General features: G+C 52.3%; 3 protein-coding genes across 3 annotated transcripts; 1 reads left to right on the top strand and 2 right to left on the bottom strand.

Moving 5' to 3' along the window:
- Positions 1-892: 892 nt before the first annotated feature.
- LOC34620518 (transcription factor kayak) lies at positions 893-3,735 on the bottom strand. Its single transcript, XM_026334033.1, has 8 exons — positions 3,684-3,735; positions 3,204-3,620; positions 2,847-3,128; positions 2,762-2,775; positions 2,524-2,727; positions 2,230-2,366; positions 1,712-1,886; positions 893-1,180 (listed from the first exon to the last, which is right to left on the bottom strand). Exons 1-8 carry the CDS (start codon positions 3,733-3,735, stop codon positions 893-895), a joined length of 1,569 nt encoding a protein of 522 aa, XP_026189818.1.
- A 3,683-nt stretch (positions 3,736-7,418) lies between these two features.
- Positions 7,419-9,307, bottom strand: LOC34620517 (the record flags this gene model as incomplete). Its single annotated transcript, XM_026334025.1, has 3 exons — positions 7,419-7,716; positions 8,252-8,627; positions 9,286-9,307. Coding segments are annotated over 3 exons (696 nt in total), but the record flags the coding sequence as incomplete, so codon positions are not given.
- Positions 9,308-11,521: 2,214 nt separating this feature from the next.
- Positions 11,522-16,521, top strand: LOC113146501 (the record flags this gene model as incomplete). Its single annotated transcript, XM_026334014.1, has 6 exons — positions 11,522-11,863; positions 13,125-13,652; positions 13,731-14,108; positions 14,825-15,130; positions 15,332-15,823; positions 16,235-16,521. Coding segments are annotated over exons 1-6 (2,333 nt in total), but the record flags the coding sequence as incomplete, so codon positions are not given.
- Between the last annotated feature and the right edge of the window lie 5,355 nt (positions 16,522-21,876).

The following is a 21,876-nucleotide window of genomic DNA, read 5'->3' as shown; positions in this document are numbered from 1 at the left end:
GCACAACAAAGGCCAAGCTGCTAGAGAAGACAGCGATTTTTCACGTCTCCACACGCGTGCCAGCAGATAGAGATACACAGATAGGTGTACTATGCTTGTGTGTGTGTGTGTGAAGATGCACGTGTACTACGCTTGCATGCGTGTGTGTGAAGATGCACGTGTACTATGCTTGTGTGTAGGTAAGCGGGTTATTATGCGTAAGTAGCGAGGTGTACAAGAGTAGGAATGGCTGTTGCAGGATCAACGCGTCTTCGCGCGCAAGTGCTTTTTCTGCTCAGTGCATGCAGTGTGAAAAGGTGGTGTTCCTCTCTCCCCCCCCTTTCTTAGAGCAACTTTATTAACTTCCATAGCCTCGCTTGCTCTGCAGCAAAGCAGCCAATTTCAGATGCGCGCACACCTGCAACTTAAAGCGCTGCAATCTGCACAAGCGTCTCCTCTGCTCCTCCACCGCTGAGAGACCCCCCAGTTCCTCCGACCTTCGCGCAGCCACAATTCTCGCAAAGAAGGAGCAGCGAAAAATGCAGGAGGAAAAACGCATGCAGTATACACTAGAGGCGCTCTGGTCTGCCTCGCAATGCATCTCTGGAGTCGCTGAGCTGGTCAGAACGGCCTGGTTCTCGCAGTCCCCTTTCATTAGAGAGAGAGAGAGAGAGAGAGAGAGAGAGAGAGAGAGAGAGACAGACAGACAGACAGACGCAGTTGCTACCGTGGCTGCATATAAAAAAGCCATCGAGAAATTCCCTTCCTTGCACCTGCACAAAGCCTTCCCTCCTAACGAAAATTATACCCAGACAGCACAACTTTAGCCAATCGCCCTCTTTTCCACCACCCCTTCCGCAGTAAAAAGCCCCTCCCCTCCCCCCACAGCGCCCGTCGCTCCTGCCGCTTCGCCTTACCTCCGACTTCCCCCTTTCTTCATAGACACCGAGCGACCCTCCCCTTCTGCCGCTAGCCGATTCTCTCCGCGTCTGTTCTTACTTCCCGCCTTCCCTCCAGCGAAAGAAGCGGGCAGCTCCACCCCCCCACTGCCTTTGCCGGAAAGAACAGCCTCCTTCCCAAGAAAGCGGCTCGCCATCTTCCCCACACTCTCCGTACAACTCGACGATGGACCGCTATTCTTGTCGTGCTCTAAACCGCCGCTCTCACGCCGGTTTGCAATGGCTGCACACAAACAACATGACTGCAAACATCGGAGGATCAAAAAATTAAGCACGCTCATGTCTACGTATGTACGCATATATATGTGCATGTATGCATATACATATGTATGGATATATATATGAATAAATATACATGTATATACATATATATATACACATATGTTAATATACATATATATAAATATACATATATATACATGTACATACATACATCTATATACATGCATATATTCATGTGTACACACACACACACACATACGAAAAAACACATCCATACATATACATGCATCTACATATATACACATACCTATACATACAAACACATATACACAAATACATATGCAAGCATACACATAGGTAATTTATATAGATGCACACATGCCTCCCCCTGCTGCTGCTGATCCTTCTTGCACTTCATATGGCGAACCTTCAACAGCCAGAGAAGCAGTGCCAGCAACAATTGCAGATGATGACGATGCCACGGAGGAGGAGGGCTACAACTAGCCCCCTCAATAATACCACCATAAAATTACTATAACCATCAATAATACCACCATTAAATTACTATAACCATCAATAATACCACCATTATTAGTATCATTAACAATACCACCCATACTGTTATTACCACCCATACTGTTATTACCACCCATACTGTTATTACCACCCTTACTGTTATTACCACCCATACTGTTATTACCACCCATACTGTTATTACCACCCATACTGTTATTACCACCCATACTGTTATTACCACCCTTACTGTTATTACCACCCTTACTGTTATTACCACCCATACTGTTATTACCGCCCTTGCTGTTATTACCAATACTGTTATTACCACCACTATTATTGGCACCCCTAATACCACTATGACTACTAATACAACCACCAAAGCCATAAGGCATCAGCTTTTGAATCTCGGCATGCACCTGCATGAACGGATCTGCCAACGAAGAGTCCTCTCTGCTGCTGCTGCTGCTGCTGCTGCTGCTGCAACTCCTGTTGCGGCTGCTGAGGCGCATGCCGCTGCAGCCCATCACGAGTCAGAGACGGCTTCCCCAGGTACTGTTGCATGTCTGCCAAAGAGGGGACAGGCTTTGAATTCCAAGATTCGAATATCCACAGGCCGCCTCTGAATTCACTAGTCATTCGTGCAACATAACTAAAGAGAACCTCCGCAATGGAGCTGTTTCCACTAACCACCTGCAGGAGCACATCCAGCACGCTATATGTATATATATTCGTAGATGCAGATATGTACATGTATATATACACATAGACATACATATATATTGCTTTTCTGCATCTGAAAGCCGTCGAATTTTCTGCTGCCAGGATGGAGGACTGCCCTCTTTCTTACCGAATACTGCGCATATACGCGATTTATCCATCCTGCAAACTCTGCAAAACCCCTCTGCCGCTCCTGCTGGTGGCCTTGTGGCTGTATTTGCTGTTGTTGTATTTGTTGTTGTTGTATTTGTTGTTGTTGTATTTGTTGTTGTTGTATTTGTTGTTGCTGTATTTGTTGTTGTTGTTGCTGTTGCTGCTGTTGTTGCTGCTGTTGCTGCTGTATTTGTTGCTGCTGTATTTGTTGCTGCTGTATTTGTTGCTGCTGTATTTGTTGTTGCTGTATTTGTTGTTGCTGTATTTGTTGTTGCTGTTGTTGCATCCCAGAAGAGCAACTTGGAGAGGTGCCAAGAACGTCGAAGCGACGCTTACGCAGTGGTCGTGGGGGAGAGCTGCCCTCAGACGTCGCTGTTGCTGCTGTTGGTGCGGTGGGGGAAGTCGCAGGTACACTGGAAGGGCTGTCATTAGCTGCCAAGGTTCTGAGGATGCTGCTCGCGTCCTCCTGTAAGCTCGCTTCGGGTTGAGCAGCTCCTGGCAAGGCGCGTGATTTGATGATAATGCTGAGGCGCTGCTGCCTTTTAGGGGGCGCTGCAGCAGATGTTGCAGCAGCAGCAGCTGCTGCAGCGCTGTCGAGCGTTCCTGGCTGTTGCTGTTGTTGCTGCTGCGCCTGCTGATGCCACGGAGGGAGTTGACTGGGAGCAGCAGATGCAGCTCCAGAGTGCTGCTGCTGTTGCTGTTGATGCCACGAAGGGAGTTGACAGCCAGCGGCAGCAGATGCAGCAGCTGCCTGCTGCTGCTGCTGTTGCTGCTGCTGTTGCTGTTGCTGCTGCTGTTGCTGTTGATGCCACGACGGGAGTTGACAGGCAGCGGCAGCAGATGCAGCAGCTGCCTGCTGCTGCTGCTGCTGGATCTGTGCGAGCTGCGTAGCGTACGACTGTCTAAGGGAGTCAAAAAATCCATTGGTTTGCAGCTGTTGCACTGCAGCGGCTGCAACCTGCAGTGCTTGGTCAGGGCTGCTGCAGCTGCCTGCAGCCACGAGAGAGTGGAAGTAGTGCGTGGTGTACTGCTGTCGAGCGAAATCCAAGTAAGAATCAACGGACATGACAGCCTCTGCAGGAGCATGTGGCGAGGCAGCAGAAGGCAACAGGGAAGGAGCCGGAGCTCCCAATCCACGGGCTGAAGCCGAAGCCGCTGATGCGGATGCAGCAGCAGCTATCCAAGGCATTCCGAAAGGCTGCAGAGGGGGACCCCCTGTGGAAGCACCTGGGGGAAATCCATAGCCTGGAGGGAGCATCGGCTGTGGCTGCTGTTGCTGCTGATGCAGCGAGTAGGGCTGCTGCTGCGGCTGCATGTTGCTGATTTCCAGCGGCGAAACCGCGGCAGAACTGCTGCAGAGGCTGCTGCTGCCGCTGCTGAATGTGCAGCAGCAGCCACTGCAGCAGCAGCCACTGCGGAACGCCCCGAAACAACCACGCGCAGAAAGGAAGAAGGGAAGATAGGCGGGAGGAGGAATCTTGTCAGACAGCCGTAATATTTACCGGGAAAAGGCCAATTTGCGGCAGCAGCAGCCGCATGAGCAGCAGCAAGCAGCTTAGGCGGCTGCCGAGCATGCGAAGAGGTCCCTCGCCGCTACCCTGTCGGCAGCCGCAGCACATTCGTGGCTTCAGGATAGAACCACGCTTGCGCCTTGTTTATATAAAAAGTGCACATTAATTGCTGTGAGCACGCGCATTTGCAGTAACAGCTACTGGAGAGGCGGGGGGGAAGAAGAAGGGGCTTCTCGACGGGCAACAACACTGCCCTCTCTGCCTGCCAACGCCCTCTGCTGGCGATGCAACTGCTGCTGGGTGAGCGCGATACGAGGAGGCATGGCCTAGTGCCTCTTTGAAGGGTAGGAAGAGCAGTTTATCGCGCAGGCAGTGCTTCTCTCGCGCCCAAGACATGTTGCTTGCCGTGCGCCAGGCGAGAGAGCCTCTCTAGCTGTTTGTGCCGCCATGGGGTTGTTCGTACAAGTTTGCAGCCGTATCAGGTATAGGTACGCTGTATCCGGTATAGGTACACTGTACCAAGAAATCCCGAGCCGTTGCCCCTATAAGTGCTGAGTTGCCTTCGCACGCCTGCTGTAGATTATGCATTTAGCGAAGCGCGTAAGAGGCGTCGCAGACACCACAGAAGAGGCAGTACCTGATGAAGGAGATGCTCGAAAGCCTCACTAATGGTTTCGAGCTGCACATCGGGTAAGCAAGCGATGAGATGGCGCTCTGACAAGCGCTGTGCAGGAAGGGAGGGGGGATTTCACGCGGCGTGCAGTACATCAGTTTAGAAGGCTTCTTGGCGAGAGTGCGCAACGCATGCGAATAGGCGCGATCTCGGGGTTTCCACGCTTATTCGCAACTGTTATCCAGCGGCTCTCTGGCATGTAAGCGAAGACTGCGGTGGCTGCCCTTTTAACTGCCCGAGAAGTAATCCAGGGAGTGCAACTCCCTTTTGCTGTGGCACTTAACTTCAGACACACTACAAAACTCATCAGGAAGTTAGTGAGTGGAGTGCCTATCAACAGAAACTTCCTCTTTCCCACGTCCAACAAACCTTAGAGCTCCCAACGTGAGAGGAGGGATAGTTGAGATACACGGAGAGGCGCGCTGGGCATGGGCTCACGTCATGCCCATGCCCAGCTAGTTGCACAAACAAGCATCTCAATGTAGCATCTCGCGCGCGCCTGCACAACATTGCGTCTTCTTGTATAGAACCAACAGTGTTTTGCAATCGAGGGGATCTACGGACAGCCAGATAAATCTGTCAATCGTCGTTGATTGTCAGTTAAACCGAACTGCTAGTGTAGTAAAGAGTGCCGGAGTGCAGCGTGGCCCTCTACAGTCAAGCACGGTAAAAGGGCATCCTAGTGCCTCCCCACGAGCACACAGTGTCAGGCACAACTCCACTGCCTGCTAAGGTCTCCCCACAGACACCCTGTAATGGCTCAAAAAGGTTCCCGTGCACCCTCCCGTCCAAGCTGTTTTCACCCCTCTGGAGCCTCGGACGAGGAAATAGACAGAAAAGAGAGACAAAGAGAAAGAGGGAGCGACAGAAGAGAGAGAGAGAAAAAGAGAAAGAGGGAGCGACAGAAGAGAAAGAGACGAAGAGAAAGAGGGAGCGACAGAAAAGAGAGAGAGGGAGTGACAGCTGGGGTGCTTGGCTGTTGCTGGCCCCTTAGGAACACTTCAAGCATCCCTGTACATCCAGTTGCCAAAAGCAACAATATTAGGCGCAACAAGGCACACCGTATTGGCTCTCGTTTACTGGGCCAGTTAAGTCTCCTCGGTAATAACAAGTTGCATGAATTCCCTCCGACAAGACGTGCGTTATCGCCAATGTGTTGCTGATCCAGGCTTCACTATTGCTGTAGCCTCGCTACATCCCGCGACACTTCGTGCTACGAGTCTGTGGCCTCCGCATACCAAAGACTCTCCAGATTAGGTGGACTGTGTGTAACACGTGAAGCTTCTTTCGGATACACTGGTTAGCGCATTGCGCAAAGTCTCCCATGCAGAAAGCCAAACCCGGGAACCGTCAATTATTCGCTGATTGGCAGTTGCATATCGAGCTCCCGTAGAGCGACGCAAAACACCTTTGGGTTGAGTCAAGTACAATAAAGGAGGTCTTTGGGGGAAACTAGAGGGAGGCGGAGCGATACAGCAAAAATTGCTGCGGTGTACTAACACTACGGGTGCGTGTGCGGACAGTTGGTATGCCTCTTCCCCGTGGGAGCTATGCACACAGAGAGGTTTATGCGAGAGTGGTGCTGGGCGAGAGAAGCGGGAACGAGTTTGCACGCAGTCTCAGGAAAGTGTGAGGGTGCCTGCTTGCACGAGGAAAGGAACTTTGCGTCAAACTACCCCCCAATAGGCTTTCCTGAGCGGAGGATTTGCGGTGTCGATGTAGCGCTCCTTGCCCTCCAAGCTAGGTGGCACGTTCAGCAGGGGAGAACTAGGTATGCCCTAGCTTGCTTGAGGGAAGCGGTCATAGGAGTGTTGCGAGATGAGGGTTGTTGTTGCTTCAACGGAAGCGACACAGGAGGACTTCTATAGCCGGCTGGGGAGTGCTTCGATTCTATGCAGTGCGTTAGGGAATGAAGAAAAATGAGCCAACAGCATGTGGGGAGAGAAGGCGCAGCGCACCTCTTGATCGTCCTTCATTTTGAGACGCAGTCATGCACAGTTCTGAATGCTCACATACGTATGAACAGACGTATTTTTCCTCGGAAGTTGAGGCCTCCCGCAGCACCACGAAGTCAGAGCTTTTGAAAACATCAGCAAAGAACCATCTCCATAGGTGCTCTGTGTTCAGCTGCAGCAGCACCTCATAAGCGCCTTAACCCTCTCCTTCCTCCGAGAAGAAACTGGGCTGCTGTGATGCCATGGCCTTCCTTCTTTGCGGCAGCGCTTCCCGTTCAAAGCACGCGGCAGTCAGCAGCGCAGTGCTGTACAGCTGCATAGCTGCCGCAGCCGTCCCAGCCACTGCCAAACAAGAATAAACGTATCTAGAAGAATAATGCGAGTATCAGGATATTTCTTTCGCGCGGAATTTTTGGAGGCTAATTTATACGCGTGGTGTTCACGGCCTGCGGACGGGCAGCAGTGAGACCCCTATGTGTTACTGAGGAAGGCGGCAGGAATGTGTAGTAGCTTAAATTCTCTGAGGAAACCAATGCCATGCGTCTCTAGTAAGGCGCTGTGGCGATAGCAGCAGAGCCGCACGCACTCTCGCGGCAGCCCACAACGCAGCAGTGCAACTTTTACATCGCCTACCCCTCTCCAACCGCTGCAGCAGCAAAGCCAGGTTTGAGGTAGAGAGAGCTTCGAAAAAAGCCTCGCAATGGAAGGCGAGAGCTGCTGCTCCTCATAAGAATCAGTCTGAGGGCCAGTGCGCCTTGAGACAGCGTCTCAGGAGACGGAGTTCATTCGTCTCCTGGTCGGCAGCAGTTTCCCCGCTGGTGTCTTTTCCCAGCACAATCAGATACTGCAAAGCGTTCAGCAACGCAGCCGGCTTGACAGAGCTACCCACTACAGTGCACTCTTCATAGACGCCTGCACAGACAAGCGCACACTCACTCAGCAAGCAGTTGATGTTTTCAAAAATTTTCAAGCAAGTTTCTTCCTGTGCCGGCATCACGGTGGCTTTCTGGTGTGCTGCTCTCTCTCTCTCTCTATATATATATATATAAATATATATATATCGGAGAAAACCTCCCGCGGCAAGCTGAAAAGCTGCCTTTTCACCCGGATCCTCCATTTCCAAGTCAAATGAGCCGCTGACGAGCACTACGGGAGGCAGTTTCATAAAGCCTTTTTCCTCCCTCCCTCCCAGCCTGCCTCCCTTTCCCTTCTAAACTCTGCGCAGCGGCTAGCGAGCAGCGCACGCCGAACAACACCACCCCACTCGGGGTAAACAGGGGAAAGAGGGGGAAGGAAGCCATACTCTTGAAGAACCGCTTGAGAGCCTCTCTGAAGCGCGTTGACACCTGCAGCGAAAAAATAAGAAAGCCCACACATATTACCTCATAAACACACACACACACACATACAGAGATGCGCGCATGCACCACATTTCGCGAGGATCCCCCGTAGACAACACAACAACGCTGAACAGCACCAAGCTCTGGAAGGGGATTGGCAAGTTGGAGGAGGGGTAGGTAGCAGCAGCAGAGGGCCAAGACTCAAAGGTTTCTGCCTGCATTTCACTGCACACGACGCGTGCAGACACCGACCGCATTGAAGTGCATGACGGTGGAAGGCTGCAGATGTTGCCAGAAGTTTACGAAGCGCAGAAACGCGAATGTCTGCAGCAGCGAGAACACCACGAGATGCGGTGGTGTCGACTGCAATAACGAGACCGTCATGTTCGCAGCATTATCCGCGTGCTCGTCGTGGTGACGCAGCGAAGAGGCAGCTGAGGGAGGAAGACAGGGCGATGCAGAAACAGCAGTATTGTCTGTGGCAGCTGATAAGACGCCTGATGCAGCGAGAGGCAACGGCTTCGTTGCCACGGAATGCAAAAAGAAGGGCAGGAGGATGCCCTCGTTCAGGAGCGCTAGGAGCCAGGAGGTGACGTTGATGTCTGCATCCAGCGAATTCCACGCAGCGCAAAACACCCTTGCACTATAAAATCCGATTCAAACCTCGCTTTACAGGCAGGCTGCCATGTGTGGAAAGAGAGGAAGAGAGACACGGGCAGAGAAATACAGACAGAGAGAGAAACAGGGATACAGACAGACAGACAGAGAGACAGAGAGAGAGAGAGAGATACAGAAAAAGAGATACATACAGGTAGATAAAGAGAAACGCACAGACGGAGAGCAACAAACAGACAGACAAGAATGCGCATTCGTGAATATGGAGTGCAAGACAGCCAAGGTGTCGGTTCGCGGTGAGAGGCATTCTAGAAGGCGGAACAGACTAAAATGAAGGCAGTGATGAGAGATCTGCAACTGCGGAGGGGGGAGCAGCAGAGGGAGGCGCGGCTTACGTGTCAGCGCGAAAGGAAGTTCAGCGTGCACTCGCGTCTCTTTGCACTGCTGCAGCGCTTCTTTCGCCTCCCTGGAGAATTGGAGAGCTGTGAGATATAAACAGTCAAGGCAGAGACGTCCAGCAAAACGAAAATCTCTTACAGGGCACTGAAAGCCTAGAGCTGCCCAGCTAGAACTGCTGTCTCGCTGCATTTGTTGTTTGAGGTGACCCTTGGATGGAGTCTTGGGAGGCGTTGACGGAGAAGCTGCTTCTTGCTGCTGCTGCTGCTGCTGCTGCTGCTGCTGCTGCTGAGAAGGAGGCCCTTCAGCATCGTGGACGTGTTGCGAGTCGCTGTGCAGCAGCGAAGGAGGAGGTGGGCCCTCTTCTAGCGCTTTCCACACAGCCAACAACTTCTGCAGCAAACAGAGCGCAAGCCTCCGGCTTCTTTCTTTGACTGGGGACGGAGAGGTGGTTGCCGCGTTCAACGCAGCCACCAAGCCCCCTCAGAGGACTGCAAAAGCACTGCCGTGGCACTACAGCAACGCATCACCTGTTCAGTCTGCGGGTGGGAAACGTCAAGCTTCTGCTGCTGCAGCTGCTGCAGCAGCACGATCTTCTGGTTCGCCTCTCTCAGCCGTGTGAGCGATCGCAGCAGCAACGAGCCGGCAACGCCGTCTGCCACGCGTCCTACTCTTGCAAGCAACACTGCTGCGGCTTCATGAGTCAGAGATGGAGAGAGCACTGCCGCAGCAAGGGGCTGAACGGATGCAGCAGCAGCACTAGCAGTCAACAAACCCTTGGAATGCAGTGTCTCAAACAGCTGCCTCCCATGTGCGAAACACGCAGGACGGCGAAAGCGCGGCGCCTTTTTGGCAAGCAAGCAGCAAAACACGGCATTTTCATCAAACACGTGTACAGGTTGCAAACCATTTACCTCCCTCCTTTTCCCTTTTCTCCCGTTCTTTATACCTCCCCTCCCCCGGATGCTCTCTCTGTCTCTCTCTGTCTGTCTCTTTCTCTCTCTGTCTGTCTCCCGCCTTTTTCTCTAAGGGCCTCTCGCCTCGCCTCGCCATGCTTCGGAATGCGTTTAAAGATTTTTCTGCTTTCTCCCCCCTTCCTCTGCGAAAGGTTACCTGTCCATCTCTCCCATTCGTGGTAATTAGAAATGCATGAAGTCGCAGAGGAAGAGCAGCACCAGTGTCTTCCGATTCTGCCCGGTAAAGAGGTTCTTCCTCCTCCGCCTCTCCCGCGTTTGTTGACGTCGAACGAGAAGCGTCACAAAGCCCTCTGGCAGCAGCTGCTGCTGTTGCTGCTCTTGCAGCAGCAGTAGCCGCAAAGACAAACAAGGAAGAGAATGAAGGGCACATACACGAAGAAGGGGCTGTGCCAGACGCTGATAGCAGCAAGCGCTCCAATCGGCTTCGACCTGTAATAAAAGATACCACAATACGTGGGTGGCAAAAAAATAAAGATGCATACCACAACACGTGAGCAACACACACAGAGAGAAAGAGACGCACACATACACCACAACATGCAGGCGGCACATATGTATACATACTATAAAACACACACTCCCCCAACCAAGGCAACACAGAGACACACAAACTCAAACATCCACCGTCAGCAAAATCTCAAAAAACGTAAGCTAACGCATGTACATACACAGAGATGCAGCGCCTCGAGATTAAATGCGTGTTCGCATAGAGATCTGTGTAGAGATGTATATTTGACATGAAATGCATGTAGATAGCTCATATGCATCTGAGCATGCATGTATATATCATGTATATCTGTAAGGTCAGATGCACATGAGCGCTAACGAATGCTCTAATGAATGCGGCTGGGCGGATTGCCGCAAGCACACGCAGGCTGCCTCCAGAGATCGGAAGCAAAGCGCACAGAAAAACGGAAAGAGTTGAAGGAAGCGAGGGGGGAAGGAGAAGATAGAGGAGAAGAGAGTATGAAGTTCTCACGAGTTTTTCAAGCTTACCTGTAATGGAAGAAACGAGCCATTCGAGCGACGCGCTGCAACATACGCAGGGCAGTCCACCTATTAGACGCTTCCAAAACTTGTTAGCACGCCTTCGCGAGGATGCCTGGCTAATGATGGCTTGCGATTGCGGCTCCTGTGGAGTTGTTGCCTGCAGCAGCTGCTGTTGCTGTTGCTGTTGCTGTTGTTGCTCCTCACGTTGATGGTGGAAGCGCTGGCGAAGGCTGCGCCGAGGTGACACCGCAGAGAGTGTCATTGGCACTCAGAAAGATAGACAGACAGACAGACACCCCCTTGCCTTCTCGCAGCAGCGGCGAGAAAGCAGCGGCTGGGGCAGGAGAGTTGCTTGCTGCTGCCGCTGTGTTAGCGGGCGGCAGCGAGGAGGCAAGGCAGCGAGGAGGCGGATGTGATGTTAGGGGGAATATAGAGGCCTCTTCTTTTTTTCTGTGGAGAAAGGCGCGAGCGCAGCCAATCCAGAGAGGAGCGTGCCCCCTTACATGATTTGTCTCTGAATGTGGCGTTGTTGTCCATGCCACCCCATCAGTAGTTGCTGCAGAGTTAGTGCATCGGGGCTAGGCGAGGGAGCCGTGAGTATTATTTTCACCACGTGCATAGACGCGCCGGAAAGAGCTTCCCCCTACGCCTTTGCGCGCTTGAAGCAGGAGAAACAGGAGCGAAAAGGAAAAATAGCCGGCTGCCAAGGGAAGCTAAGAGGAGCCGCACGAAGGATGCGCTCAAAGAAACGTTGCAAGCAAGAAAAAGCACAGAGCAGGCAACCCCGAGGCGGTGAGCTTCTGGGGGAGGCAGATCTGCACGCACTGGCGTTCGCGTTGGGTTGCTGGGGAGCACCCTATGCGTGAAAACACGCCTTAAGAGCAAGATTTAGCGAAAAAAATGATTAAAATGCCGCGAATCTTCTTCCTAGAAGCTTCCTGCAAAGGGCCTCCGACCATCCCCTAGCAGCTTCCCAACCCTCCTGGGGGTGCCACTGCCCATTCAAGCAGCAGGCAGCGTTCGTATTGCCGCTGCATGCTCGAGGGGGAGCATGAGGAAAAAGGAAAACGGCAAGACGCAAGAAAGAGAGCCTCCCTCATCTTTGCAGCCATGAAAACCAACTTCAAAAGGCTGCCAAGATCAAGAAACACGATGCCAGGCACCCGCTTCTTTCAGAACCCTTGAACGACATCATCGCTTACAGGCTGTGTGTGAACGACACTGCGCGCTGCCGACAGACGCAGCCGACGCTTGTCTTTTCTCTGCGTGGTACTTTGCGGCTAAAATGCTCTCTTTTCCCCCAATTACACGACAAGATATATATACAGACGCATACACACACACACACACACGCTTTGTGAGCTCCAGATTCATGCGCTGTCGATCTTTCTCACTTACTCTCTCTTCCATTCATTCTTTCTCTCTCTCTTTCTTTTTCTTTCTCTTTTTCTTTCTTTGTCCTTCTCCCTCTCCGGCTGCTGTAGCAGCACCAGCTGTAGCAAGCAGAAGCGACCACCCTCCTGTTCCGCTCATGCTGCGTGCCTTGCAACTTTTTTTCGCTGCAGCAGCTCCCGCGATAAGGAAGGTGATCTTGAACTTGATCGCAGAGCCTGTTTGTGAACTGGGGCTCTAGAAGGGCAAGGAAGAAGAGCGATTGCCTTTGTTTCGCACGCTTCGTGCAAGAAAGCGACTTGAATTTCCCGCATCATCGACTGCGTCACGGCCTGCAGCAGGCAGCATGTGGCGGCGCTGTACACCCCAGCCAGGGGACAAGCAACAGGCGTTGCAGCAGCAAGGCGATTTTCAAATATGTTTCTTTCTGCTCTACTAGACCGACGTGCCACGACTAAACAGCAGACGCAGCAGCGTCGCACCAGAGGAGATGACTTCTTCGAGCTGCAGCAGGCCCTGCAGCAGCACCGCAAGCAGCAGCAGCAGCAGGAGGAGGCACAGCAGCAGCGGCAGCAGCAGGAGCAGGAGGAGGAGACACAGCAGCAGCAGCTCTGTGCGGCATCCCACGCATCCGTTCCGCCTTCTTTTGCAGCACAGACTGCGCCTGCTGCTGCTGACGAGCAGCCGCAGAGATGGGGAACCTCCCAACTGCTGCCTCCCCGATGGCAGAGCAGAGGAAAATCCGAGTCGCTTCCGTCTGCTGTACCGCAGGCAGCAGTCAGCTCCGCGCATGCTGCGGCTGCTGGCACTTCTGCCGAGGCGCATGTCAGGCAGTGGGGAGTTGATCAGGGAGTTCAAGCTGCGGTAAGAGAAAGCCTCCAACAGCTGCTGCTCAATCAGCCTTCACGGGAGTCTCTGGAGCGGCGTCTCTACTGCCCGCCAAGCGGAAATGCAGCAGCACGCGCTGCAGCGACAGCTGCCGCTGCAGCCGCAGTGCAGGCGAAGCTGCAGCGACAGCTGTACCTGAGCGACTCTCTTCAAGACCTTTTTTTCGCACTGCCCGAAGCAGACGCCGCAGCGATGCAAGAACTGCTGCTAATGCCGCCGCAATGCAGCTACAACAGCAGCAGCAGCAACAACAATGGCAGCTGCAGCAGCAGCAGCACTCAGCTCTCTAGAGGCAGCAAAGGGCCTGTGGTAATACAGCCCTTGTCGCAAGAGGCTTTGGCATTTCTGCAGACAGTGACGTTGCTACCCGTAGAGGATGCACAGCAACTGCAACAGCAGGAGCAACTGCAACAACTGCAACAGCAGGAGCAACTGCAACAACTGCAGAAAGAACAACAACTGCAACAGCAGGAGCAGCGATCCCTCTCCGTCGTGCTTGAGCAGCTGCAAGAGCAGAGGCGTCGTGTCAAGGAGAAATTGGAGCAGCTCGAGATGCAGGCATGTGGACAAGAGGCAGCAGAATTGAAGGAGGCTGCTGACTGCATGCAACGATTGGAGGCAATGGTTAGCGAACTGCAGGATCTTCAGCAGCGGTGCTGTACTGCACAGCAACAGCAAAATCAGCAACAGCAAAATCAGCAAAATCAACAGCAGCAGCAAAAGGGCGACATGGTGCTGCTGCAGCAGCTGCACGGTGCTGCTGATGAGGCCTTTTTGCAGCGTCGCAAGGCTGTCTTTTTAGATCGCTTAGGCAGTGCTCTTGAAGTGCGTTGCTTTTCGCTCCGCCTCCACAGCGCCTGCTGCTGTATACTCTCCTCTGTTGCTGCTGCTGCTGCTGTTTTTGTTGTTGTTGTTTCTGTGCGGCTGTCTTTATCGTGCTTTCTGGTGTATGTTGTGCATTTGGGTGTTGTGCTGCTGCTACTGGCCCTTCGGCATCATTTCTCGGCTGTTTGATCCCCTGCGTGGCACTGTCGCTGTCTGACTGCCTTCGTTTATTTGCGCAGCTTACAGAGGCGGCAGCGGATCTGATACGTGAGTGTGAAGTAGCCTCTGAGTCAGCAGCGGCTGCCACAAGAGCAGAAGGAGCAGCAAGAGGAAAAGGAGTTGCTAGAGCAGAAGGAGGTGCTAGAGCAGAAGGAGTTGCTAGAGCAGAAGGAGAAGCAAGAGCAGAAGGAGAAGCAAGAGCAGAAGGAGAAGCAAGAGCCTCAGCCTCGACAGGAGTATCTGAAGGACCAGAGGAGGGTATTCGGAGTAAGGAAGCCACCTTGCTGCTTGTGCTGCAGCAGTTGGGGGGATATCTGGCAGCCAACGCGCTGCCTCCCCATAGCAGCAGAGTTCTCTCACAGCGGCTGTTGACGTTGGTGCCTCGCTGTAGGAGTTTGGCGCTGCGAAGCGCTCATAAGGCGTTGCGAGTTTGTCGTTGGGGTCGAGCTGCTGCAGCTGCTGCTTCCACTTCTTCTGCTGTAGATACAGTGCAGCAGGTCGGTTCGAACGCAGGAGGAGGAGGTGCTTCAGCGGAAGCGAGTGAGGCAGCGGAGACAGCCGCCAAAGTTGAGGCAGAGCCAAACGGCAGCAAGCAGCGAGCTGATCAGGCAACTCGCGAACGGCTCCTGCATGCTCTTGGGGCTTTGATGCTGTTGCAGCGTCTGCAGCTGCTCGGCGAGGCGGTTCTTTCGGCAGCAGAAGCGGCCATAAACGCCGCAAGAACAGGAGAGGGAGAAGGAGAAGGAGCAGCAGCAGACGCCACTGCCGTTGGTATCCTTGGTGCCACAGCAACAACCGCCTTAGCAGCAGGAAAAGCCGCAACAGCGACAACAACAGGAGCAGGAAAAGCAGCAACAATAACAACGACTCCCCCTGTAGAGACAGCGATGCGGAAATACGCTCAACTGCAGCCGCTGCAACTGTGGGGAGCAGCAGCGCTTGCGCAGCCTCTACTGCATGCCTTTGCCTTTTTGTTTATGCGACCAGAAGGGGGGCCTCTCCAGCGTCTAGACAGGCCAGATTGGGCAGCAAGCTTTTTGTTGCAGCTGCTGCAACAAGTGCAGCAGAGCACCGCGGAGAGTGGTATCCTCGACTGGAGTTGTTGGCGTGAAGGATGCAGCAAGTGCAGCAGCAAGTGCAGCCAAGCGTCAGAACGCGGTGGCGAGTGCCTTGAGGGGCGTGAAGAGCTGCAGCTTCCTCCTGAAGCGCAGCAATGGCTAATGATGGCACAGCCGGCTGTTGTCAGCAGCGCCGTAAGCGCCGGCAGCGTCTCCAAGAATGCGGCGGCGACATCGGCGAAAGTCTTGGACAGCCTTGCAGCTGCTGCAGCGAGCGAGTTAGAGCCGATATCGCTCGTGGCTCCATTCTTGGCGAAGGCTTTCCGCTTGTTCCTCAGACACAGACTGCCGTTCCTAGTATTTGCCGCTGCTGCCTCAGACGCAGAGAGCGCAGTCTCGGGAGAAGCGGCGCCTCCCTTCAGCGGGAGGGCCGCCCTTGTGCTGCAGCACATTCAGCAGCTGCTGCTGCTGCATGCACACTTCAAGATCATCAGCAACAAAGCAGCAGCAGAGCTGATGGAGGACGCTGACGGCAACGTGCCAATCGAGTTTTCCTGCTCTTCCTCCTCCTCGCGAGAGGAGGAGGAAGAGAGCACAGAGAAAGAAGGGCACTTCCACCTCCAGCAGCAGCAGCAACATGAACAAGAGACCTTCACCTTTGCGAGCACAACGTGCAGCCGAGTGCGAAGAGAAGCGACGGAACCGTCGGCAGAAGACTCCTCGGCTAGCAGCAAGAGCAGCAGCAGTGATGAGGCAGGAGCGACAGGCGCAGCTGCTCCGACGCGAACAACAGCCACAGCACCAGCAACGAGGAGACAGGGTATGTCATCAGAAGAGGCCTCGTTGCAGCGCTCTACAGCCTCCAAAAGGGCACGCGGTGAAACAGAAGCATCCGTTGTTGAGCTGCTGCAGTCTGCAGAGCCTCTCTGCGTTCCTCATGGAGTCTGGGGATGTTCTCTCCCTGCGCTGCCTCTCTCGAGAAAGGCACAGCCGTCAAAAAAATCCTCTATTGGATTCCTAGAGTACTGGATCTCTCTAGACGCGGCGTTCGCTGAAAGAGAAATCAACACAAAGGCAGCAGAAGGGGCCACTACTCAGCACTCCTCCCTAGACAGCCACAACGGCCCTCTAACCAGGTTCAAAAGAGCACACCATTGTCAACGCAAATCTCTCTTGCTTTCATCACCTTTGGCGCGCTCTCTTTCTGTCTGTATTTGTCTCTGTATCTGTCTATTTCTCTCTCTCTTTCTGGCTATCTTTCTATCTCTTTCTGTCCATCTATCTCTTTCTGTCTGTCTTTCTATCTCTTTCTGTCTGTATTTGTCTCTCTATCTGTCTAGCTTTTATCTCTTTCTGTCTATTTGTCTCTCTATCTGTCTATGTCTCTCTTTCTGTCCATCTCTTTCTGGCTATACTTCTATCTCTTTCTGTCCATCTCTTTCTGTCTATTTTTCTATCTCTTTCTGTCTATTTGCCTCTCTATCTGTCTATTTGTCTCTCTATCTGTCCATCTCTTTCTGGCTATCTTTCTATCTCTTTCTGTCCATCTCTTTCTGGCTATCTTTCTATCTCTTTCTGTCTGTCTTTGTCTCTCTGTCTGCTTTTTTTCTCTCTCTTTCTCTCCCCCTCTCTTCATGTCACCTGCTCGTACCCACGTCTACCCCTGCCCCCCTATCTCCTTCCCCCCTCCACGCATGCAGTATGAGATCGAGGCTTTGTTCCTGCACTAAGGTCGAGAAAAATAATGCTGGGAACGATTGAATTCTGTTGTGCATCTGCTTCGCGTCTTCAGTGTCATGGCATCCGTCGTTAGTGGCCTCTTACGAGCAGCACACCAGCGGATGTCTGCCTTAAGTGCCGAGCCGGCACTAGACTCGTATTGTAGTAAGAGGTTCTCCCCTAATGCTTCTGCATCTGCTTTTGCTGCTTCTGTTTCTGCATCTTCTTTTGCTTCTTCTGCTTGTGCATCTGCTTTTGCTGCATCTGCTTTTGCTGCATCTGCGTTAGCTTCTGCTTCTGCTTCTTGTTCTTCCTGATGTGGCTTTAAAGGCCACATGCCGGCATCTTCTCTGCACACACCTGCAGTTGAAAAGACGCATTAAAGGGGGCACGCGATGGGAGGGAAGGCAGCGACACTGGAGCTGCATTCTCCAGCATAGTTTTAATAAAAAGAGATATATATATATATCTCGTCTTTGTGACAACGACGCCTACTACTTACTACCCCTCAGACTGCATTCGAGAATTCTCTTTCTTTGCGTGCCCAACTGCTGGAAGGCTGCGCGTTTATCAGCCGCTGCTGCATCCACGAGTCTCTCTCTTTGCACATCCTCCTGCCTGTCTTGCTGCATCGCAGATGGCGTCGTTAAGAAGGCATTTGAACTCTTTTGTCTGCATACAAAGGCCTCATGGAATGCCCTAAACGCACTTGCGCCGCATTTCTCCGTTTGTGGTCTCCTTCTGGAGTCTGTGATTGCTGTTGCGAAGCAGCTTGACGCTATGCCAGAAGCACGTCGAATTTCCCATGTTCGTATTGTTATACCCCTGCACTATTGTCTGTTCCCTCGGCTGCAAGAAAAGCCGACAGAGCAAAATAAATCAACGCGTTTTGGCAAATCTGCGTGCGTTATACGCCGATATGGCCTCCACAGGACGTCACGGAAGCAGTCAATCTGTCCAACCTCATGCTTCGACATCTCTCTGCAGAAGTCTCAGAATATCTCGAGGTAGGCTCCTTCAGCCCTCCCCCCCACCCCCCCCTCTTTTCATCGTTACGGCTCCTTGTCCCCTTACACAGTGGAAAGAAAGAAATATATGCATATACATATACATACAGTTGCAGTTACATACACACAGACATATAGAGACAGGCACAGACACAGACATATACAGACACAGACATATACAGACACAGACATAGACACAGACATGTACATATATCTAGAGATACACACAGACACAGACACAGACAGACACACACAGACATGAACACACACAGACAGACATATACATATGTATATATATTATATATATATACACACACGCAGGCCCCTCCCTCCTGCATCTGTATCTGCACCTGTCCCTCTGCTTTTTGTTTCCTGCTGCATCTCGTATAGCTTCTCCTATTTTGCGTCTCTGCTGTCACGCCTAGCCTGCGATTGACGTTCTGCCTGCATTTCCTTTGGTCTGCATGTGCCTTCAAAATCATTTTCAAACGAAACAAGATGTCATCTTTTCGCCCCTAGCAGAGGCCTAAGTACTTCTGCTCCTACATATCCTGTTTGTGCCAGAGATTACACCTCCCCTCCTGCCGTCATCAGTGTGCTTCTGCGACATTTACGCCTCTGTTGATTCGCCTCCTTCCGGCTTGTGCATTTTGCGATTCTTAGGGCCTTCCAGCCTCCTTAGCAGATCGTCTGCCGGCGCTTGCGCAGTTGCTGCCTCTTATTACCTGTCAGTCGAGACGCACAAATTCACGCATCTGTATATATATATATACATGTGTAGAAATTTATGTCGCGCTAGTCACGTTTTCTCGAGAAGCAGCCACCCGCGAGGCAGTTCGAGGGTTTCTACCAGTGCTTCGCACGCACCCTGCTGATAACTCTCGCATCGACTCCATCTGTCTAGCGATCCTGCTTCTAGACAGCTGCCTCTCTGTTGAGCACTTGGTTGGAGTTTCTTGCGCTGTTCGTCCATGAGACCATCTCCACCTTCCTCTTCTGCTTCCTAGCTTCTCCGGCTCGCCAAGAAGTGTCCTCTGCTTCTGCACCTATCTGCACACAGCTGCCTGTGCCTGTGGTTGCGCGTTTAGCGCTGACTGCAGCGTTGCAGCCCGTTCGAGCGACACAAGTCCAACAGCAAGTATGCAAATACCTCGACGCATGCAATCAAAGAGAGCTCTCGCAACGCCTCTCAGGGGAAGGCCGCATTGAGCAGAAGCGGCAGCACCTTGCCACTTTTCTCTCCGAAGGGTTCGTTGAAAAACGGCACATACTTGTCTCCCTTAGCCCGCCAACCGATGCCTGAGAAGCAGAGGCACAGGCATTCCCCCTTCAAGCACGCCGCAAACAGCAATTTCTCAGGCGTCTTGCATGAAACCTCTCTATCCGTAGCAGCAGCTACACCTGTGCTGGCCTCCCCGTATGTATGTATCTGTGTGTATCTGTGTGTATGTATGAATCTGTGTGTATCTGTGGGTATGTATGTGAATGTATGTGTCTGTGTGAATGTGTGTGTATCTATGTATCTGTGTGTATGTATGTGTGTATGTATGTATCTGTGTGAATGTGTGTGTATGTATGTATCTGTGTGTATGTATGTATCTGTGTGTATTTATGAATCGGTGTCTATGTATGTATCTGTTTATTTATGGATTTGTGTGTATTTATGAATCTGTGTGTATCTGTGTGTATGTGTGCATATGTATATATTTGTGTGTATGTGTGTGTCTGTATGAATCGGTATGTATCTGTATCTATGCGTATATGTATGTATATATTTACATAGGCCTGCGTGCGCTCCCTTTTTTCTGTGCGCCTTACTGGCTTCTCAGCGCGGCTTTGCAACAGCAGCTTAAGAACGGCCTTTTTCACTCGGAAGCATTTCCAGAGGATTTACTGCCCTTCACATCGGTGAGGATGCGGAAGGAACAGGAGCCACAGGCATACGCAGAGCAGCTCGGTTTTTCGGTTTATCGCTCCAGTGGACGTCGAAGGCGTGCGCTGTTTCTTTTTCCGCCTGCAGGCTGCTCTAAAGCTTTCCAGTGTTTCCCCCAGCAAGATCTACAGTCACCGCGAATTGCTGCAAAAGCTGCAGCAGCAGCAACAGCAAACCCAAGGCAGCCGCGCAGCTGCCACAGCCGCTGCAGCGTTTAGCAGCACTCTGAGGTGTCGTTCACAGGCCTCTTGCTCCTCTCAGCTGTCTATTATAACAGCCTTCTATTCGCAGCCTGCTGCGGCACAGCCGCTGCGCTTGCAGCTACGACTTTAGCGTACAAAGCCCTCCACCTCCGCTTCCTGGAGCCTTGTTTGTCTGCTGCGCGCAGATCTGTGCAGCAGCAGGCTGCCAGTGTCTGGAAAGCAGCCGAAGGTACCCTCAAGAAGCGACAGCAGGAGCAGGAGGATTCCGATAAGGCCACTGATCTAGCCAACGAGTTTTGTAGCGCCTTTGCGGTGAGGCTCCAGCTTTTCCTTTTGCAGATGCTATCCAGAACTGCGTGTGCTGCTCCTCTTTCGCGTCTAGCGCCTTCATTCGCTCCTCTGACTCCCTCTGCGTGTCACACAACTCGTCGTCTCTCGAGAAGCGGTCTTGCGAAGAGTTTCCTCTGGCTTGCGGCTGCAGCTGCCGCCTTTGAGGCTGCCTGACGCAGTGCTGCTTGCACAGCTGCTGCTCTTGACCCCTCTCCAGCAAGCAACGGCTTGAGAGAAGGCGGGGTTAGCCTGCGCTGAGAGCTGTGCTGTGCGCTTACTCTGCCGATTCCCCCTGTCCTTCCTCTGCCGTCTAGAGAAAAGCCAGGCACAGGTGGCTTCGGGGAAGTCTGCGCATTTCAGAATAGCAGGCGCTCCACGGACGGTCAGTACACGGAAAGCCGAGCGAGCGACTTACGTTTTGTGGGGGAAGAGGGGGAGGGGGTCGTCTTTGCGGAGCAGCGAATATCAAAGAGGTGCTGCTTTATCCCCGCATTCCTAGACACTTGTCAGCCCTCTGCAGTGTAGCGTTGCGGTAGCTGGCGAGGCTGACCTTGCTGAGAGCTGCACTGCTTCAGCGAAGTCTTTCTCCTCAAAATTCTCCGAGATACGAAGCGAGAGGAAGGCGCATCTTGTGATGGCCTTTTAGTGAATAGCGCGCGCGTGCGCACGCAGGTGCCAACACATAAAGTGACCTCTCACCTTAGGAGGCTTTACTGCAGCTTTTCCCCACTCTTAAAACGATGCCATAATTCTTCTCAGGCCAGCCTAAAGCATATCACAAAATGCGGTGCGACGCAATGCAGAGAATCGATTGTTGACGAGGCACTCAAAAGCACTTTTTTCTCTTTCCTTCTCTCTTTTACTATTGCACAGGCACACATGTACACATGTACAAACACACATATGTACACATGGACACACACACATGTACACATGTACAAACACACATATGTACACATGTACAAACACACACATGTACACATGTACAAACACACATATGTACACGTGTACACACACACACACACAAACACACATGTACACACACACACATGTACACACACACACATGTACACACACACACATGTACACACACACACATGTACACAAACACACATGTACACACACACACATGTACACACACACACACGCACACACACACAAAACACACACAAAAAAAAACAAAAAACACCAGTCACCAGAAATACAAGCAAACCATCATCTTCTCTAAAAAAAATACGAACCTCATTATCTTCAGTACACACATACCCCACTCCCCGTCTATCACCGACCCAAACCGTC

The sequence above is a fragment of the Cyclospora cayetanensis genome, unplaced genomic scaffold (assembly GCF_002999335.1).
Source record: "Cyclospora cayetanensis isolate NF1_C8 unplaced genomic scaffold, CcayRef3 CcayRef3_contig_108, whole genome shotgun sequence".
NCBI classification, from domain to species: domain Eukaryota; phylum Apicomplexa; class Conoidasida; order Eucoccidiorida; family Eimeriidae; genus Cyclospora; species Cyclospora cayetanensis.
The sequence above is the reverse complement of the archived record's forward strand: the minus strand, read 5'-3'. Positions and strand labels throughout refer to the sequence as shown.

Coding starts and splice junctions, on each gene's coding strand:
- LOC34620518 (XM_026334033.1), bottom strand. CDS start 3,735: ATGCCTTGGATAGCTGCTGCTGCATCCGCATCAGCGGCTTCGGCTTCA. Junction 2,367..2,523: donor GCGTATATGCGCAGTATTCG/GTAAGAAAGAGG, acceptor GTGCTCCTGCAG/GTGGTTAGTGGAAACAGCTC. Junction 1,887..2,229: donor TCTTTGGCAGACATGCAACA/GTACCTGGGGAA, acceptor TGGTAATAACAG/TATGGGTGGTAATAACAGTA.